This window comes from Cygnus atratus, chromosome 1 (genome assembly GCF_013377495.2).
Source record: "Cygnus atratus isolate AKBS03 ecotype Queensland, Australia chromosome 1, CAtr_DNAZoo_HiC_assembly, whole genome shotgun sequence".
NCBI classification, from domain to species: Eukaryota; Metazoa; Chordata; class Aves; order Anseriformes; family Anatidae; genus Cygnus; species Cygnus atratus.
The window spans coordinates 45119125-45135071 of record NC_066362.1 but is presented as its reverse complement, the minus strand read 5'-3'; the positions used below and the strand labels follow the sequence as shown (position 1 = coordinate 45135071).

General features: G+C 36.5%; 1 protein-coding gene across 2 annotated transcripts in view; it reads right to left on the bottom strand.

Annotated features, from left to right (window-relative positions):
• NUP205 (nucleoporin 205) overlaps nt 1-15947 on the bottom strand; it is a 53179-nt gene that overhangs the window by 14619 nt on the left and 22613 nt on the right. For both annotated transcript variants that reach the window (XM_035551701.2, XM_035551700.2), the window contains exons 16-29: nt 14937-15036; nt 13112-13249; nt 12662-12851; nt 11614-11734; nt 11026-11107; nt 10477-10641; nt 8123-8247; nt 7038-7152; nt 5863-6012; nt 5130-5204; nt 4237-4394; nt 3207-3287; nt 2304-2495; nt 363-633 (exon numbers count right to left, since the gene is read on the bottom strand). In XM_035551701.2, the coding sequence (XP_035407594.1) occupies nt 363-633; nt 2304-2495; nt 3207-3287; nt 4237-4394; nt 5130-5204; nt 5863-6012; nt 7038-7152; nt 8123-8247; nt 10477-10641; nt 11026-11107; nt 11614-11734; nt 12662-12851; nt 13112-13249; nt 14937-15036 (1963 nt within the window). The remainder of the gene's footprint in view (nt 1-362; nt 634-2303; nt 2496-3206; nt 3288-4236; nt 4395-5129; nt 5205-5862; nt 6013-7037; nt 7153-8122; nt 8248-10476; nt 10642-11025; nt 11108-11613; nt 11735-12661; nt 12852-13111; nt 13250-14936; nt 15037-15947) is intronic.

Here is a 15947-nt window from a genome sequence, read left to right as displayed (position 1 = left end):
CAATTAATTTAATTTTTCTGTGGCAGTGCTGGCAGAAGTAAAACAAATAGATTTTATAAATTAGGGTTTTACACTTTGTATAATATTTATGAGTAAATTCAGCAAGTGTATGCTGCTATAAACACTTGAATATGAAATTCCCTTTAAAGTTATGTACACATCTTTCTTCTGCTTGTTCAGATTTCAAAAAAAAAAAAAAAACTTTTCTTAATTTTTTTCTTGCTAGTAGCATCACTTATATCAATAGTAATAATGGAAGATCTACCTAATTGACCGTAATAAAAAAAACTTGAGCAGTTCAGTCCTTCTTTGTACTCTTGGTGGTTAGAATTCCCATGAACGTAGGGCAAAGGATATCGCACCTGTTTTCAAAATGAAATCCAGCAGCTTTTTTAAGATGATGTGAAGGGAGGAGTCACCAATGGAAGCAAAACCTATCGATATGCTCTCAGAACCAGGTGATGAGGCAAAAGAACCATCCAGCATCAAGACATATTGGGACTGTCCCGTCATTGGGACTGAAAGTGGCTGTTTCTGCTCTGTTTTCACAGACTGGCTCAGGTGGGCTGTCAGGGTGAACACAGCCCCTGCCACCACTGGCATCAGCTCCTGAGCTGCATCCTCATCCAGGATCTTAACATAGAAGAAAAAAAAAAAGACACAAACAAACAAAAGAAGAAAAGAAGTACGCAAGTGTCTGATTTCATGAGCTATTAAAGCAATTAATTTAGTCTCTCGCAGCTATTTCATTTATGTATTCAAAAGGAATTCATTAATATAACACTATTTAAAACAAATCACAATCAGTAGTGTCAGGTGAAATACATCCAGAAAAAAATACGTTGAACACGTTTTAATCGAGAAGACCATTAGCTTTCTGGTTTTTATTTCCACAAATCACAGGCAAGATGATAATTGAATCTGGATAAGAAACGGGAAGGAATGTGCTGTTGTTTGAGTTGGTTTATTAGTAAAATATTTAAACTTAAATTAGAGAAAGAACAACTGACACCTTCTTTGCTTTTTAAAGAACTCAGCTATTTAAAGAAAACTATTTCTGTTAAAAATGTGAAGATATAATTTAGGAAACTCAAAAGAGTGAGCATCAAAGAAGCATTTAAGACAACATGGAGAAAAACTAATGGGAAGTTAGCATAAGCCACGTTAGTTCACTTCATCCTTTGAAAGATAAACCTGGTATCTTTATCGCTGACACTCAAGCAGCTTTCCTTTTAAGCAGTGTGGTTGTTTAATACAGTAGATCAATTATTTTCAAAGAAAAATAAAGATAATTGTTTTCTCAAATTAACAAAATTCTCCGCTAAAGTATTACAGGAAATCAGAGTCTGAAATTTGTGCTCCGTAAAGATTTTAGGAATTGAAGAAATTATTTTGACCAGTAAAGACCTCCCTTGTTTCCCATGTTTTAATTTTGTTCATATAAAAAACAAGACCCACATTCTATTAAAAAAATATTTTCCTGAAAGAGTTACATAAAAACTAATGAAAACAACAAACCCTAAAAGGTTACTTTTTGTTCAAAAAAAGATGACATTTTCATTTATATACATTCCTCAAAACATAGCTTGTCTACCAAAACTAAATACAGTATGCCTCTCACAATAAAACAATAACAAGAAATTATTCCCCAGCTGACTAAACAATATGAGAATTTTTCATTAAATTTTCTTTGAGAATGGCTAAGTCAGTCATAACTGTGCAGTCTGTCTCAAAAATTAGTACTCTATTTCTGCGATAAAAGATGCAGACTTTAAATATTTTAAGACAAAGCAAACGCTCATGTTCCCAGAAGCCCTTCTAATTCTAAAATCTTTACTTTTTCTACTCTGATGTTTCATTCAACTCTTTCTTTAATTTTTCAAAAGAAGCAGTGTTAGGATTTAAAGAGTGTCATCTAATTGCAATAAATTAACAAATGCGGTACTGGCTGCTTTCATCACTTCAGTGACATCTTTTATGTTCCTCATCAAATGGGCTGTTACCTTTTCACCCACCCTTTCCAGATCATCATCATACCAGATTACACTAAGATGTCTTCAAAATTCATGAATATATGGCTTGCAGTTCACAGTAGTTATGCAAAAATACAGAGTATCCCCTCTGCCCAATGGCACATTCAAACTTCAGCATAGTAGCAATCAAAAAGCTGAAAATAATACTAAAGGCAGACAATTTTTTCTTGATTACGGTCAAAAACGCTACTTGAAGAGTAGTTTCTCTTTCATATAAAAAGACATAGCAAAAAAGTTCAAAGAAAGGGTTGGCTTCCAGTAGAGCATTACCTTGTCATGCACATCCTGTAACAGATCACGGATAATCAGTTGTCTGTCTTCAGCCTGTATAAGATCCTGGGGGCAGGCAGTGAGTATAATTTCCACCAGCTGTCTCCACGACTCTAAAGCATGCCTCTTAGCATGGAGGCACTGTAGCAACTTATTCCGCTCCACTACATACTGCAGGATAGTGTTGATCTCCTGAACACCCATGAAAAAGGAATTGAGTTATAAAATGCTAAAAGAGATTTATGACAATAACAGATTTCAATATTTCAAGTTTTAATCTATTAGTAATAGTCTTTGGAAAAAAAAATAGGTAAGTCTTCTGATTATCAGAAACAAGCTGCCATTAATCATTTTAACAAGATACGCCAATACAATTCTGAGCTGCTTTTCACAAAGGCTTTTCACCATGAATGTCTCAAGTGTGTAGTAAAAATATATATATATATATATATATACATATATACTTTAAAAATCAAAGCAGACAACTGTGAAAAGGCTGTTTGTGTGTTTCTTTATTTTTAGCGTGTCACCTCTCCTTCATCTTTTGATTTTCAAACCCACTTAGCCAATTTCAAATAAAACTAAAAGATGGTAGGAATCTCAAAAAATAATTAAGCATTAAGCTCCTCCATGTTCACAGAAACTACAGCTGTATAAAAGAAAGGACAAATGAATTGTCATCCCCTACAAGAGACAGGCAAGATGAACTTGGCTGCTATTGTATGTAGAACAGTATGTTAAGTAGTTTCTCTTATCAAACTTTAATGTCTTTCTTTTTTTTTCCCCTTAAGAAATTACTAACTTAAATTTCAGGACTCAAATCTGCAAGTTTTCATGGTAAAGCTTACTGCTTGATGGTTTATGAAATCCACCAAGAACAACAACAGCAATTTCTATACTTACTTCCATAAGCAAAGGTCTCTGACCAATTGCTGCCATTCCTTGAAGGGCATTGACTTCTGCAACCAGAACTCTGTGTAGATGCTGAAATCGAAAAGGGATTAAAAAAAAAAAAAACTTTAATCAGAAGAAAGATGTATTTGTCTTCTAAAAGGAGACAGCTACATAGTAACAGATGCAACTAAAAGGCTAAGAAGATTCAAGTAAGTTTCATTTATTTTCTTGGTTTCTTCCATACTTCATTCTCTAACTACTTTTAGGAGCTGTCCAACCTCTTCTTGCTTACTGCCTTTCCCATTTTTTGCACTCCTTCATTTCCTTCTGTTCCAAAGTTGTTATGTTCTTTCATCAGTTCTTCTAACAAATCACCACTCCTTCTTCTCTTCAACCTCCACTATAGCCTTTATGTGCAGGATTAAGGGTTTGTCTCCTCTTAAGACTAAAACATATTTTGTAATACAGAATAGCCTGTATCTAATATGTAATAGTTGTTTTCCTATCACCAGCAAGATCACTTTGCCATTCTTTTCCACTCCTGCTTTGTCCACTGTCTTTTGGACCACAAATTTTTCAGGACTATTTATCAAATACCTGTCAATTACTTATCACAATGTGATGCTATGTTAACTGAAGCCTTTAAGAACTACTGCAGTACACAACCATATTATGTACATAATTGTGTACACATATGCTGAACTACACAGTTGTGTTGCAGAACAATGAAATAAGGTAGAAGTCATTTACTGCAACATCATTTGGGTGTTCTGAGATATGAAAAACATTAAAACAGAAAATATTTCCTCAAAGTGTCTTAAACCAACACATCTGTCAGGTGCAAATGAAAAATCAGTGTGTGCAATGCAGAAGAAAAAATAAATTAACCCAAACAGTTTGCATAAATTATGTACATCTGAAACAGGTATACTCTTTATGTGTTTCAAAGTCTTATTAATGCACTGATTGATTTTAAAAACTAAATGATTATCAAGATATAAATGGCACACATAATTTGAGAACACGAACTACTGCGCACCTTGACGTTGCAGACCACTTGCCCACGTGCATTCTTGTGTTCACAATTAGCAATGACTTGCTCAATCTGAGTCCGGTCAAAAAAATCCAGTTGCAAAGGCTCTGGAATGTCCTGGCTGAAGTCAATCGAATCCAGAATACTTAAGATCTTCCTGCGTACTGGAAAAGTAAATCAATTCAGATTGTAGTCCGAAATATAACAGGGAGATAAAAAAGAAGAAAAAAGATTTAAAAAAGGATTGCAAATAGGAGCCTTACTTACCTTTGACAATTCAAATCTTAACATGTAAAGTTTCAAAAGAGAACATTAAATCTTCAGAAAAAACAAGTGATCTCTAGAAGGTGCTTAAAAACATTTTCTAGAACCTTAAATTCTTAACTCTTGTTTTCTGTTATTCTCTTTTTATGTATACATTTAATCCAACTTACTACTACAAGATTCTAAATTTTGTCTCTTAAAAAACAGGCTGGTTTTCAAGGAGAACCATGCAGTCTTCTGGTGAAACTTAAATACGTAGTAAGAAATCTAAGGTCAGTTGCTTGGTATTTATATTTTTTGCCACAAATAAACAAACACGTTCAATCTTAGCAACAGTCTCACTGTTCTTCCTGTTCCCAGGGAATTTATACACTGCCACCTCCCATTTCACCCTTCCACAGATACTTAAATACAGAATATTCTACCTTCCTTTTAAGTCCAATATTTTCCACCCTCCAACCAACTATGTCAAGGTTCTGAAACTCATTTTTTCCATGCTAAATAAATTTATTTCATGTACTGCTGCTGTTTTGAAAGCCTATTATTTCACTTTTCAGTGTCCGTTCTAGAAGCAGCCCCCCAATTCAGGAACAGAAAATTTTTACAGAGAAATAATCAATGCCCAGAAAGGTTACCTTTAGAGGCAGTATCAAAGTGGAGAAACCCACTGACAGACCGACTTTCATCTTCTATCCCGCCTTCACCATCACCTGAAGCATAAATAATCAAAAGAAATAACAAATAAATACCACCTACTTTATCAAAACACACATACACATGTTCACCCGTGTTGCCCCAAAATGCGTGGAGACCTATGGCATGCAGACATGTTCACATATGTTGCCCAAAAACACATGTGGAAGCACTCGATGTGTACACATCTATTAACATGTGTTCAACTATATTCCCTGAGAACGTGTGGAAGCCGTTAGCATGTACGTGTGTTCTCACGTTGCCCAAAAATACATGTGGAGGCTATTGGTGAGCACATGTGTTCACATGTATTTACATGTGTGGCTTGAAATTGTGTGGGTACACTGACAAGCACAAACGTGTTCACGTCTTCCAATGTGTCATCCAAAAAAATGTTTGAACATTGACGAGCATATGCGTGTTCACATGTGTGCACCAAAAACGCTTGCGGATGCTGTTAAGCCCAGGCATGGTCACACATATTCAAGCATGTGCCCAACCTGCTTGTTCACACATGGTGAGTCATGTGGCTTGTACAAGTGCCTGGAGGCATCTGGTGTCCACATGTGGCTTCTACACCTCTCTAGAGGCATTTGGCATGCACACGTGTTGTGAGAGGGCACAGACACATGTCAAGGCATATAGCCACATGTCATCACAGCAAGTTCTTCTTACCCAAGTAGGGTTTCACAGGCATGTCATCCAGCAGCAGATGCAGCAGTCTCTGCGTATGGGAGCGCTGGCGGTTCAGTGATGTCACTCGCATTTCTATCGCTGCCGTTTTCATCAACCAGGACATTTGGTTCAGTGTTGAAATCTCATGCTCTGGGTGGAGATAAGAAAACTCTTATAAAACTGAACATAAATAATACTGCTTACTCCAAGGAAAGCATTTCTTCATTTGAGAAAGCTTTTAGAACCTACCATTACTTATGAATTGCTCACCATTTGTTCACAAAAAGACTGAGGGATCTGACAAATGCCATTCAATGCACGTGAATGTTTTGAAAGACTCATACACAGGCATGGATTTAAGAGTATGTACATACAAAAAAATCTGGATGTAACCTGTACTCAAAACCATTGGGGAGAATCTATGAGCAAGTGACATCAATTATCATTTCAGTGAAAATCATCAGACATTTACCCCCATGTGAGCTATCACTTTGCTTTTAAGGTGTTAATGCTTGAACCTGGGTCTCCAAGGATCTTCGTATTCTATATGAATCTCATTTCCATTCTTAAGTTATGTAAGAGATCGTCTAAAGTACTTCCCCCATTCTGGATTATGTGCACTTGAAGGTTAAGACTACTGTCATCTAACAAAGTACTGGTGGTCTAGCATCTGACAAACCCAGTAAGTACACTTTTGCAGTTTTAAGACGCCCGCCTTTGAAATGCCAGTCTTAAACATTAAAACAAATCCATTCGCTTCATACCTAACATCAGCACCAAATAAAATCTCCAGATACTTATTTCAAGGAAAATAAAAGTGGTTATAACCACCAGCCTTCTACTCCCTCCTGTTCTGCATAGCATCCTTTTCCAAAATACACCTTTTTTCCTGTAGCAGAATCTAACAAAACTACAACAATAATTAAAAGATAGGTAAGGATTTGCTTCTGGAGACTGGATATGCTCCAAAACTAACAAGCTCTTTTACAAGAGTTCTGCAAAACAATACGAACTTCCTAAGCAGGCAGAGTTCAATAATATCAGAACTAAAAGATTAGCAAAGAGGCAGCAATTAATTCAGTCTAATCATGCTATGTATCTATCTTTCCTCTGGGATTGCTAAAGACACGAAGGAGGCATTGATTTTTTTGTTCTTAGCTAAGGACAAAAGTTACCTCTGGTAGAAAATGGCAAATACTGCAGCTGAGTGAATAAGAAATCCTGACTGGTCCTCAGGTATCTCATAGTTGGGCCCGAGGTGTCAGCACATGTGCACAACTGATAGATCACCTGAAAATCAGAAACAGTGGATACTCGTATGGAGTTTATTTCACAAGAAACAAACAAAACAAAACCACCAAAGCAAAACCACCAAAGCAAAAGAAGCATAACTCTGTTTTACTGCTCAAACAGTATTATTACCTGTATTTTCAGTAAGTTTCCCAGCAGCCTGCTCCAAAGCACAACATATTGTTTATAACATACATCGAATTATACTTTGAAGGACTATTGGCATGCAGGCATCTATAGCAACTACTCACCCACAACATGACTCTATAATCCTTTCAGTTTGTCCATTTCACTTAAAAGACAAGCACCTTTTTTTTTTACTCTCTGGGTTCACCAAGACAGGAAATGTCATCTTCATCTTTTTCCTCTTCTACAGTATGGCCTCTTCCACTTTTAATTACTTGTATTTAAAATACTTTCTAGATGTCATAGATTATCCGCACAATAAAGGTGTGTGATTTAAGGCCAAACAGCAACTAATTTTGCACACGTCAAATCCAACTGTCTTCCCTGCCTACTCTCTCTGACTATATTTTATACACACACACGCATCACTGCTGCAGAATAAAGAAGAGAATTTTATTTGCTTATTTGGGATTATCTGTCATATTACATTTCAGCAAAATGCAGTTCCAGATATAAAAAAAAAAAAAAACTTGTCATGTGGCCATAAGACACTCAGAGGCTTGCCAAAAATATTTAGATCATTAGCTTTACAAGTACAACCGAATTCCAAGCTCTGACACGAGTGCAGACTTTTTGTTTTCGGTGTTGTTAGAAGATAATACATTTTCACATAGGAAAAGGTAGATCAGAAGGAGTTCAATATATTAAAAAAAAATCTGGCAGATCCTTTTTAAACTAAAAAATATTATCAATATCATCACCATCTGTATTCATCGACCATGAAGGAGCTAATTTTATTTAAAGCCTACTCTCAGTATACGCCAACAGAAAATAGGTTGCATACCTGGTAACAGAGTTCTGCAAGATGAGGAGATTCCTGAACTGCTGTAGGACCATTCCTTGTTTCAGTACCCTTCTCCAATATGTTCAAAATAGCGTGAAGGCAAGTCCGTGGACAACCCAAAACACCTTCAAAATACAGAAGTAATTTCTTACTTACTTGCCTCCATAATAGATTGATGCAGATTAGAACACAAAATTACAGAAACTAAATGCTTCAGATACCTTATGCTGCACTATACTGCTCCACAGAGCAGCAGCAAAAACATCCAGCAAAGATTTTTCTCAATTAAAATAAAGGGAGGAACTGTTTTAGCAAAAATCAAATTAAAACATCTGAAGGCACTCTGCAGAAAGAAGACAAATTATGCAATCAAAACTTCCTTAAGAATTTTCTCTTCAGTTCTATACAAGGAGGTCCAATTGGTATTTTAATATTCTGCATCAACCAAATGAAAATTTGGATTCTCAGTCCTACACTTTAATTGAATACTCATTTGACAATTTCAAATGTAAGTTTTAAATCTCTGTATTTAGTCATAAAATGACCACAATTGTTCAATAACTCTCCTAGAGGCACCTAACACTGCAACCAAGAGGAAAAGGAAAAAAGACTTTAAGACTGAAGCAAAAATTCTGTCAATTTGCATCCATCCTTTATCCAATTATTACTTTAATCCACCAGGCAAGATGCCCTTAAGCAGTAAATGCATCAACAACCTTACAACAATTCTTACAGGGGAAATAACCGTCTCTGTTTGGACCCGCATCATTTATGCTTTAGTAGGAAATTATTATTCCTAGGCATATAGCTTATGGTCATTCTTTCTTCACATTATTAATGGGATAATTCAAAGCGGTCTGCAAGGATCTCTCACAGCCTAGAGACAAAGACAGTCTCCTATTACTGATCTGACGTATGATACCCTCTAAAATTGTATGCTCGCAGATCAATTATCCATATTTTTTAGGAATAGAATTTCAAAATGTGCAAAACATGGTCTGCCATTTTAAGTTACTTTCCAGATAAAAAAGAGGCTGGTGCCTTTCTGTGCCTTTCTGAGACATAAAATAACTCTAAGACTTTTTTTTCCAAATGAAATTCAGGTCCTACCTTTCCTTCATTTAGAACTAGAAACAACCGTAAACAAACACAATCTGCTGGGACCAAAGCATCCAACCCAAAGATCATGAGAAATAGGCTTCTCTAAATAGCTAAAATCAAATCTGTTGATCCCAATGTGTTCACATAAAACATTCCTTAAAATACCTGAGAAAGAATCTTGTACATCAGATCTGAAGGGATTCCAAGAAGTCTCTACGCCAACCTACTGCTCAAAGTAGAGCCAGCTATAACAGCAGACAGGATAAAGCTCATAACTTTATACAGCTGGATCTTGACAAACCTCCAAGCATGAAGACTTTATGTCCTCTCCAGCCAACCCATTCCCCTGCTTCACCGTCCTCACTCTGCAGAAGTTTCTTCCATATTCGCTCAGAGCCTCTTTTCAGTTGATGCCTGCTGTCTTGTTCTCCTGCCATGCACCACTGAAGAGCCTGGCCTTTTCCCCTCATTAACTTACTTGTAGATATTGGAAGGCTGTTATCAGGTTCCCCCAAACCTTCTCTTTTCCACGTTGAATAGGTCCCATTCTCTCAACCTCTCCTCATAAGCTGAGTGCTCCAGCCCCAACCATCTCTTCTGAACTTGCTCAAGTTTATCCAAGTCTGCCTTGCACTGAATGCATGATCGCTTCCTCAGAAGCTCAGCCAAACAAGACAGACTAATTCACTATTTTTCACACCAATTCCAGAAATATTTGAAATGCCATATATATGTGTGTATATATATATATATACATATATATCTTCTGTAAGGTTTTCTTCTACATTGTTAAACAGCCAGACTGTTTTCCTACTTGATAATTAATCTTAAATGGGAGTCTGAGGAGGGGCAGAAGAGTACTCAAGTTGTATAACTTGTTCAAAGTCTTGTCACACATAGGGACTTGCTGGATCACCAAATCAATTTCTTTGTATTGCTGACAACCACAATGCATGTGAACAGTAAATAAAATTATACTTCTCTTCAAAATTATCATTTTCTCCCATAACTCTAACTTCAAGTCCATTCCAAAATCCAACTTAGAGAAAGGATCAAATTCTAAAGCGGTTTAAAATACTGCACCTGGGTTCAACTTATCTCTGAGTACAGATTTTGAGGATTAGAACAAGGCCTGTTTTCTTATTCTTAACATTCAGAGGAGCTGGGTCTCCCCGTGAATTTTCCGATAGATATTCTCAGTGCTGGTGGTATGAGAACTGAATAAATGCAGGATCAACTTTTTCTTTTCATACCTGGGTCTTGCAGATTTGTGGTGCTGACAGGCTTCTTGAGCTCATATCCCAAGAGATACAGAGCAAGGCTGGGAGGACTACATTCAAGAGAGGTGATAAGGAGATTCAGAATATGGATCCTTGTTTCATGATGGATGCGTGCCCGCTGCTTTTCAGGCTCCAGCTCTTGATTAAAAAAGATTAGGTGAACAATTAAGTAAAGCAATCGATTTAAAGTAATAATCTTCAGAGCCTTCAGATTAAATGCAATAAATGTAAAACATCAGCTTATATTAGTACAGAGGAATACAAGATCAAAGTGTCAAATTACAGCTCTGAATAACACATCCAGAGCAATTTAAATGCTCCTCTTCTGAAAACACTCAGTTTCTAGCTGGCTCATCATACACTATGAACGTATCTTAACAATGCTTTTCCTTTTGTTAAGGGTGTGTCTCTACAGAACACAACACAAGAAAAGGATTTTCTGACTTTAAAGCCCTTTCTTTCATTAATTTCACTCTATGCAAAAGATAAGTGCAAGTCATTTTTAAGAAACCTTTTACATACCCTCATCTGGATTAATTAATTCTTCTGCATCTTCATTGTCCAAGCACTCCACAAACCCAGCCATCAGCTTCTGGCTAATACTCTGTATTCAGCAATGGAAGGATGAAAACAAAGGGGATTTTAACAGTATTAAAAACAATACCTTTCAAAATTCCCTCCATATAGGTTGACACAAGGTCTAGACAAAAATTAACTTAGTAACCGAGTTACTAAGCATGAAAATTATACGCTAAGCATAGATTAGCAGAGAGACACTGAAGAGAAAAGAAAAAAAAAATCTACTGTTGTGTTACATATGCTCAATTATCCTCAGAGGCTGAAGACTATGAAGTCAAGAAAAAGTCTCAGTATTTCAAAGTATCTCTTATCTCTTCTTCCAAAGCATTCGTGGTTTTGCTTTTTTTCAATTAATGAAGTAGTCACTTTTCACAATGCCACAGTAAAAGACTTTTTGGGGGTAGGTAGAGATGAGATAAAATATTGTTTTAATGTACTTGATCTAGAAACATAGTTTTTAAAGTAACATTACAGAGCACCAGTATTTCTTCAACACGTTGTCTTTCCAGATCCAAAGAAAATGACACTTACCTGATCATGTGTGAAATCACCAACTAGTTTTATCTGGATGTTGGAATTATAAGAAATACAGCACAGAATCTTGGCACTTTCAAAAGCCAGTTCAGGATTGCTGTTTCCATGATAAAGATACCTTTAAAAATACAAGATTATTGTAATGAGATTTTTGAGGACTGTAAGATTCCAATATGGTAATGCATAGATGAGAGAATACTAAAACAACTACAAAACAAACTATATAAGAAAATGTTAAAACTGCAACAAAATTTTACTTCACATTAAGCAGTTCACTCTCCTCCATCAAAAGTACAGGCTAACATGTAGATTTAATAATCAGCCTCAGAATTTCCAGCATTCTTTTTATCTATAATCTACCTCAAACAATGCAAGACAGTAGTAAAAAAAATCACAGACTCACACAACACGTGGAGAAAATACCTTCAGATCACACAGAAACAAGTATCATCAAGGACCAAAACTATCTAAACTAAACTACTGCATATACCCATAATAGGCGAGATTCAAAAAAAAAATTAAATTTTAGTTTAATTTAATTAAAAGCATCTTAAAAGGCACTTTTTTTTAGCTATTCATTAACTACTGTTATGTAAAAAAAGTAATATGGCAAATGAAAGAAAAAATACATACAGAGATCTTGATTTCTCAAAATCTCACTGAATAAAAAAGCAGTGCTGGTTTGTCTGTAAAGTCAATTTAAAATTAAACTGAAAATCAGTGTTTCAGAATGCTAGCTTGATACTTTTAATATAGAAACTAATAGATAATACTGTAAGACATTTAAACGCACAACAGCAGCCAAAAGAAGTTTCTAGTTGTCTCCTACCCTATGCAAAACATTCAAACTGTGACAAAATGAAAATTATAACCCAGGTAATTACTCCACATAAGGCAAATCATAAGAAAAAAAAAAAGCAAAGAAAATAAATATTAATGCAGATTCCAATCTTGAGAGGCACTGCTGGCTGTTAAAATCAAAGGACCAGGATCCAATCACTTCTGTGCCTCCAAAACTCCTCCCTTCTCAGTATTTTGCACATACCTTGCAATATTCACCACATGATCTGCCTTTTTAGTGCGAGGATTGATTCCTTGAAGCAGCTGCTCCAGCGGTGTGACAATAAGGGAAAGATGGCTCTCCCGCAACAGATCCATAAAAAGATTCTCCTTCTGCAGCGTCAAGTTTAGAAGTGCAAGGCAATATTGTACTGCTTTCTCTAAATGCTTCTTCCCTGTGCAGTACACAAACAACAAAGAACCATAAGAAAAAGAAAGGATCCACTGAAACAGGCCATGTTCATAAACCACGTTCACCATATCTTATACCAAGAAAGAATTTGTCGGTTATTTACTGCTAGGAAAATTACCCACAAAACACAATTTATATATGCCAGAAAAACAAAATCAAGTTGAAGATATGTGCAACATCAGCTTTAAATCCCACTTGATATGCATTTTAACTTCACCTGAAAAATAAATTCGAGGCACGTACCAGGAAATGGAGCATAAGTATCAAGCTGCTTAACTCCTTCTTCTAGCAAACTAAGGGACAGTTCCAGCATTGGGGACTCATTCAATAGATGATACATCAAGTTGAACCCAGGTGGTTTATATGCTATTATTTCTTCTCCTGAAGACCAAAAAAAAAAAAAACCATCAAATAGAAAAGACTTCCATTGCTCAAGCTAGCCTGAGCTGGAAAACAGCAGTCCCTGTTGCTGTAAGCAACATCTAAATTGACAAAACATACTGCATACAAAGTCTTCAGAGTTTTTGTCCACACATAAGCTATCTAGGTAGCTTAGAAAGTTTGCAGAGAGTAGTAATGGTAATTACCATTACTTTTCAAAATCTACTAGCACAGTTTCAACTTTAAATCATTAGACTCTCCCTAGGTTTATCTGGCCTTGAATTCAAATCAACGATAGGACTCTATACCACAATGGAGCTACATTAAATGGTTTCGCGTGACTGAAAAGTAACTGAAAAAAGTTTACATTCCCCAAAACCGGCATAAGGGAAAAAAGCATTTCCAGAAACCAAAGTTGACAAAGTCCACTGAAACACTGATGCTCACAGTATACAAATACTTGCATGTCTGCTACAACAACACATGTCGAAATGAAACTACTAGCCTGGAACACAAACACCCTCAATAAAACAAAAGAAAAACAAAAGAAAAGCATAACTCAAGACTAATATTTCTGTTTTATCTAGTCTAGTAAATTGAGGGGGGGGGGGAAGCAGGAGAGCAGTCAGAAACATGTCTTAATAGGCAAGTGAGAATGAAGGTGCAGATCCTTTTGACATCAGACAGCTTAAAACAAACCCTTTCCCTCTCTCCTTTTTCCTTTTGTGTTTGTGCTTCCCTTTAACATGCCAGCAGAAAAACCATTTCACTGTAGACACAGTGAATCAGTTCAAGAAACGGATCTAGTCAGAAAAATTGGTTTTAATCCATTTCTCCAATGTATCACATAACCCACAAATAACCACACAAGCTGAAGCATTAGCTGAGGATGGGAACGAGCTAACAGAGATTGTTCGAGACAGTTCAGCTGCTAAAAACTGTTTGCCAAAGGACAAGACACAGAAACCTCTCCAGTGAGCCTGCCAAAATCTGCGAGCGTCTTAAAGTTGCTGTTCACTTCTGAAGTGATTCTGACAGCTCTCTACTGCTACAGCAAATCAAGAAGCACCAGGCTGGCATTCAATGTTAAGAAGAAACTTTGTATTAAAAACTATCTGCAGCCCAAACCCAGTTCACATAAGCCTTGTAATGAGGCAATAGCCATTTACTTTGGTCTTATTAATTCTGGACAACCGTTCTTTAACGATTTCAGATCATAATTCTACTGCTACTGACTGCTGTGAATACCTAATATATCAATAACAGCAATACTAGAGGATATATCAAATACAGTGAGACTTTTAAATTAGCCCTATAAATAGTGGTGATTTAGGTATAGACCAAAGAAAAAAAAAACAGAGGAATAAGCCAAAACCAACTTTGGATTTTTTTTTTAAAGTGTCATATACTGTTTTTAACCAAATCAGCAATGCAAGGGACACACAAATCATTCTCCTAGTAGAGTGTGAGAAGTTGGAAACAGCTTATATCAAGCTCTACTGAATAGACAGCATAGCTCCCCGTAGTATGTGGACACTTTTTGACTGTCTTCCTATCTCATTGCCCTGACCTAGCTTTTCGCCTGCTTACTTGCCATATTAAACAGGATCACAAGACAGAGGCAAGAGATCAAAGCAAGTTCCAGTTCTGTTTGTCAGAATGAATGTCAGTGAATGAACAAGTTAACCTTGTAACTCCACATATTGGTCCACGAAGTCTTCCAGCTGAGGTTCGTAGTCTCGCAGCAATTTGTAAAACACTTCCAGAACTACCTCTGCTACTTCCCACTGTGATAATCACAAAATGAAGAAAAATCACATATAGAATATGACTGATACTGCAGCAACAAGACAAGGACGACAAAGAATACAAAAATCAGTGCAATGAAGTACTGGTCAGATGTATGGCATGACTGTCTAAATCTAAAATACTATTCTGCAACACTTTTAATCTATCACGACAAATAATGTGAACTGTCAAGCCTCCTTTTTGAAGTAAAATGGAACACCAAAACAGATTTGTCTATTTTGTTCTCTATATTATATATATTAATATATTAAAAACTACAAGCAATGAACAGACTAGGTATATAGCTAGTAACAGCTCGTTAACAGCTTTCAGAATACAGTTTAGCATGCACATTCATTCAAAAGGATCATAAAGGAAACTCAAATTCCTTGCTTTGGGGAGACAGAAATATTATCCGAATTAACAACGAGGAAAGGATAAATCTGACTTGTAGATTTGGGTATGTGAGGTTCAGAAGTCACCAGCCAAATGGTTCACGTAGTTCTGATCATAGAAAGTATAACCAAACAGAATCACAGAACTGCGGAATGGTTGAGGTTGGCAGGGACCTCTGGAGATCATCCAGTCCAACCCCACTACTCAACCAGGAGCACGTTGCACAGGATCACATCCAGGCGGGTTCTGAATATCTCCAGAGAAGGAGACTCCACAACCTCTCAGATGGAACTTCCTGTGCTCCAGTTTGTGTCCATTGCTTCTCATTCTACTTCTGGGCACCACCGAAAAGTGTCCAGCCCCATCCTACCGACACCCTCCCTTCAGATACTTATATACATTGATAAGATCCCCTCTCAGCCTCCTCTTTTCCAGGCTAAACAGGCCCAGCTCTCTCAGCTTTTCCTCGTAAGAGGAGATGCTCTAGTCCCCTGATCATTTTTGTAGTCCTCCA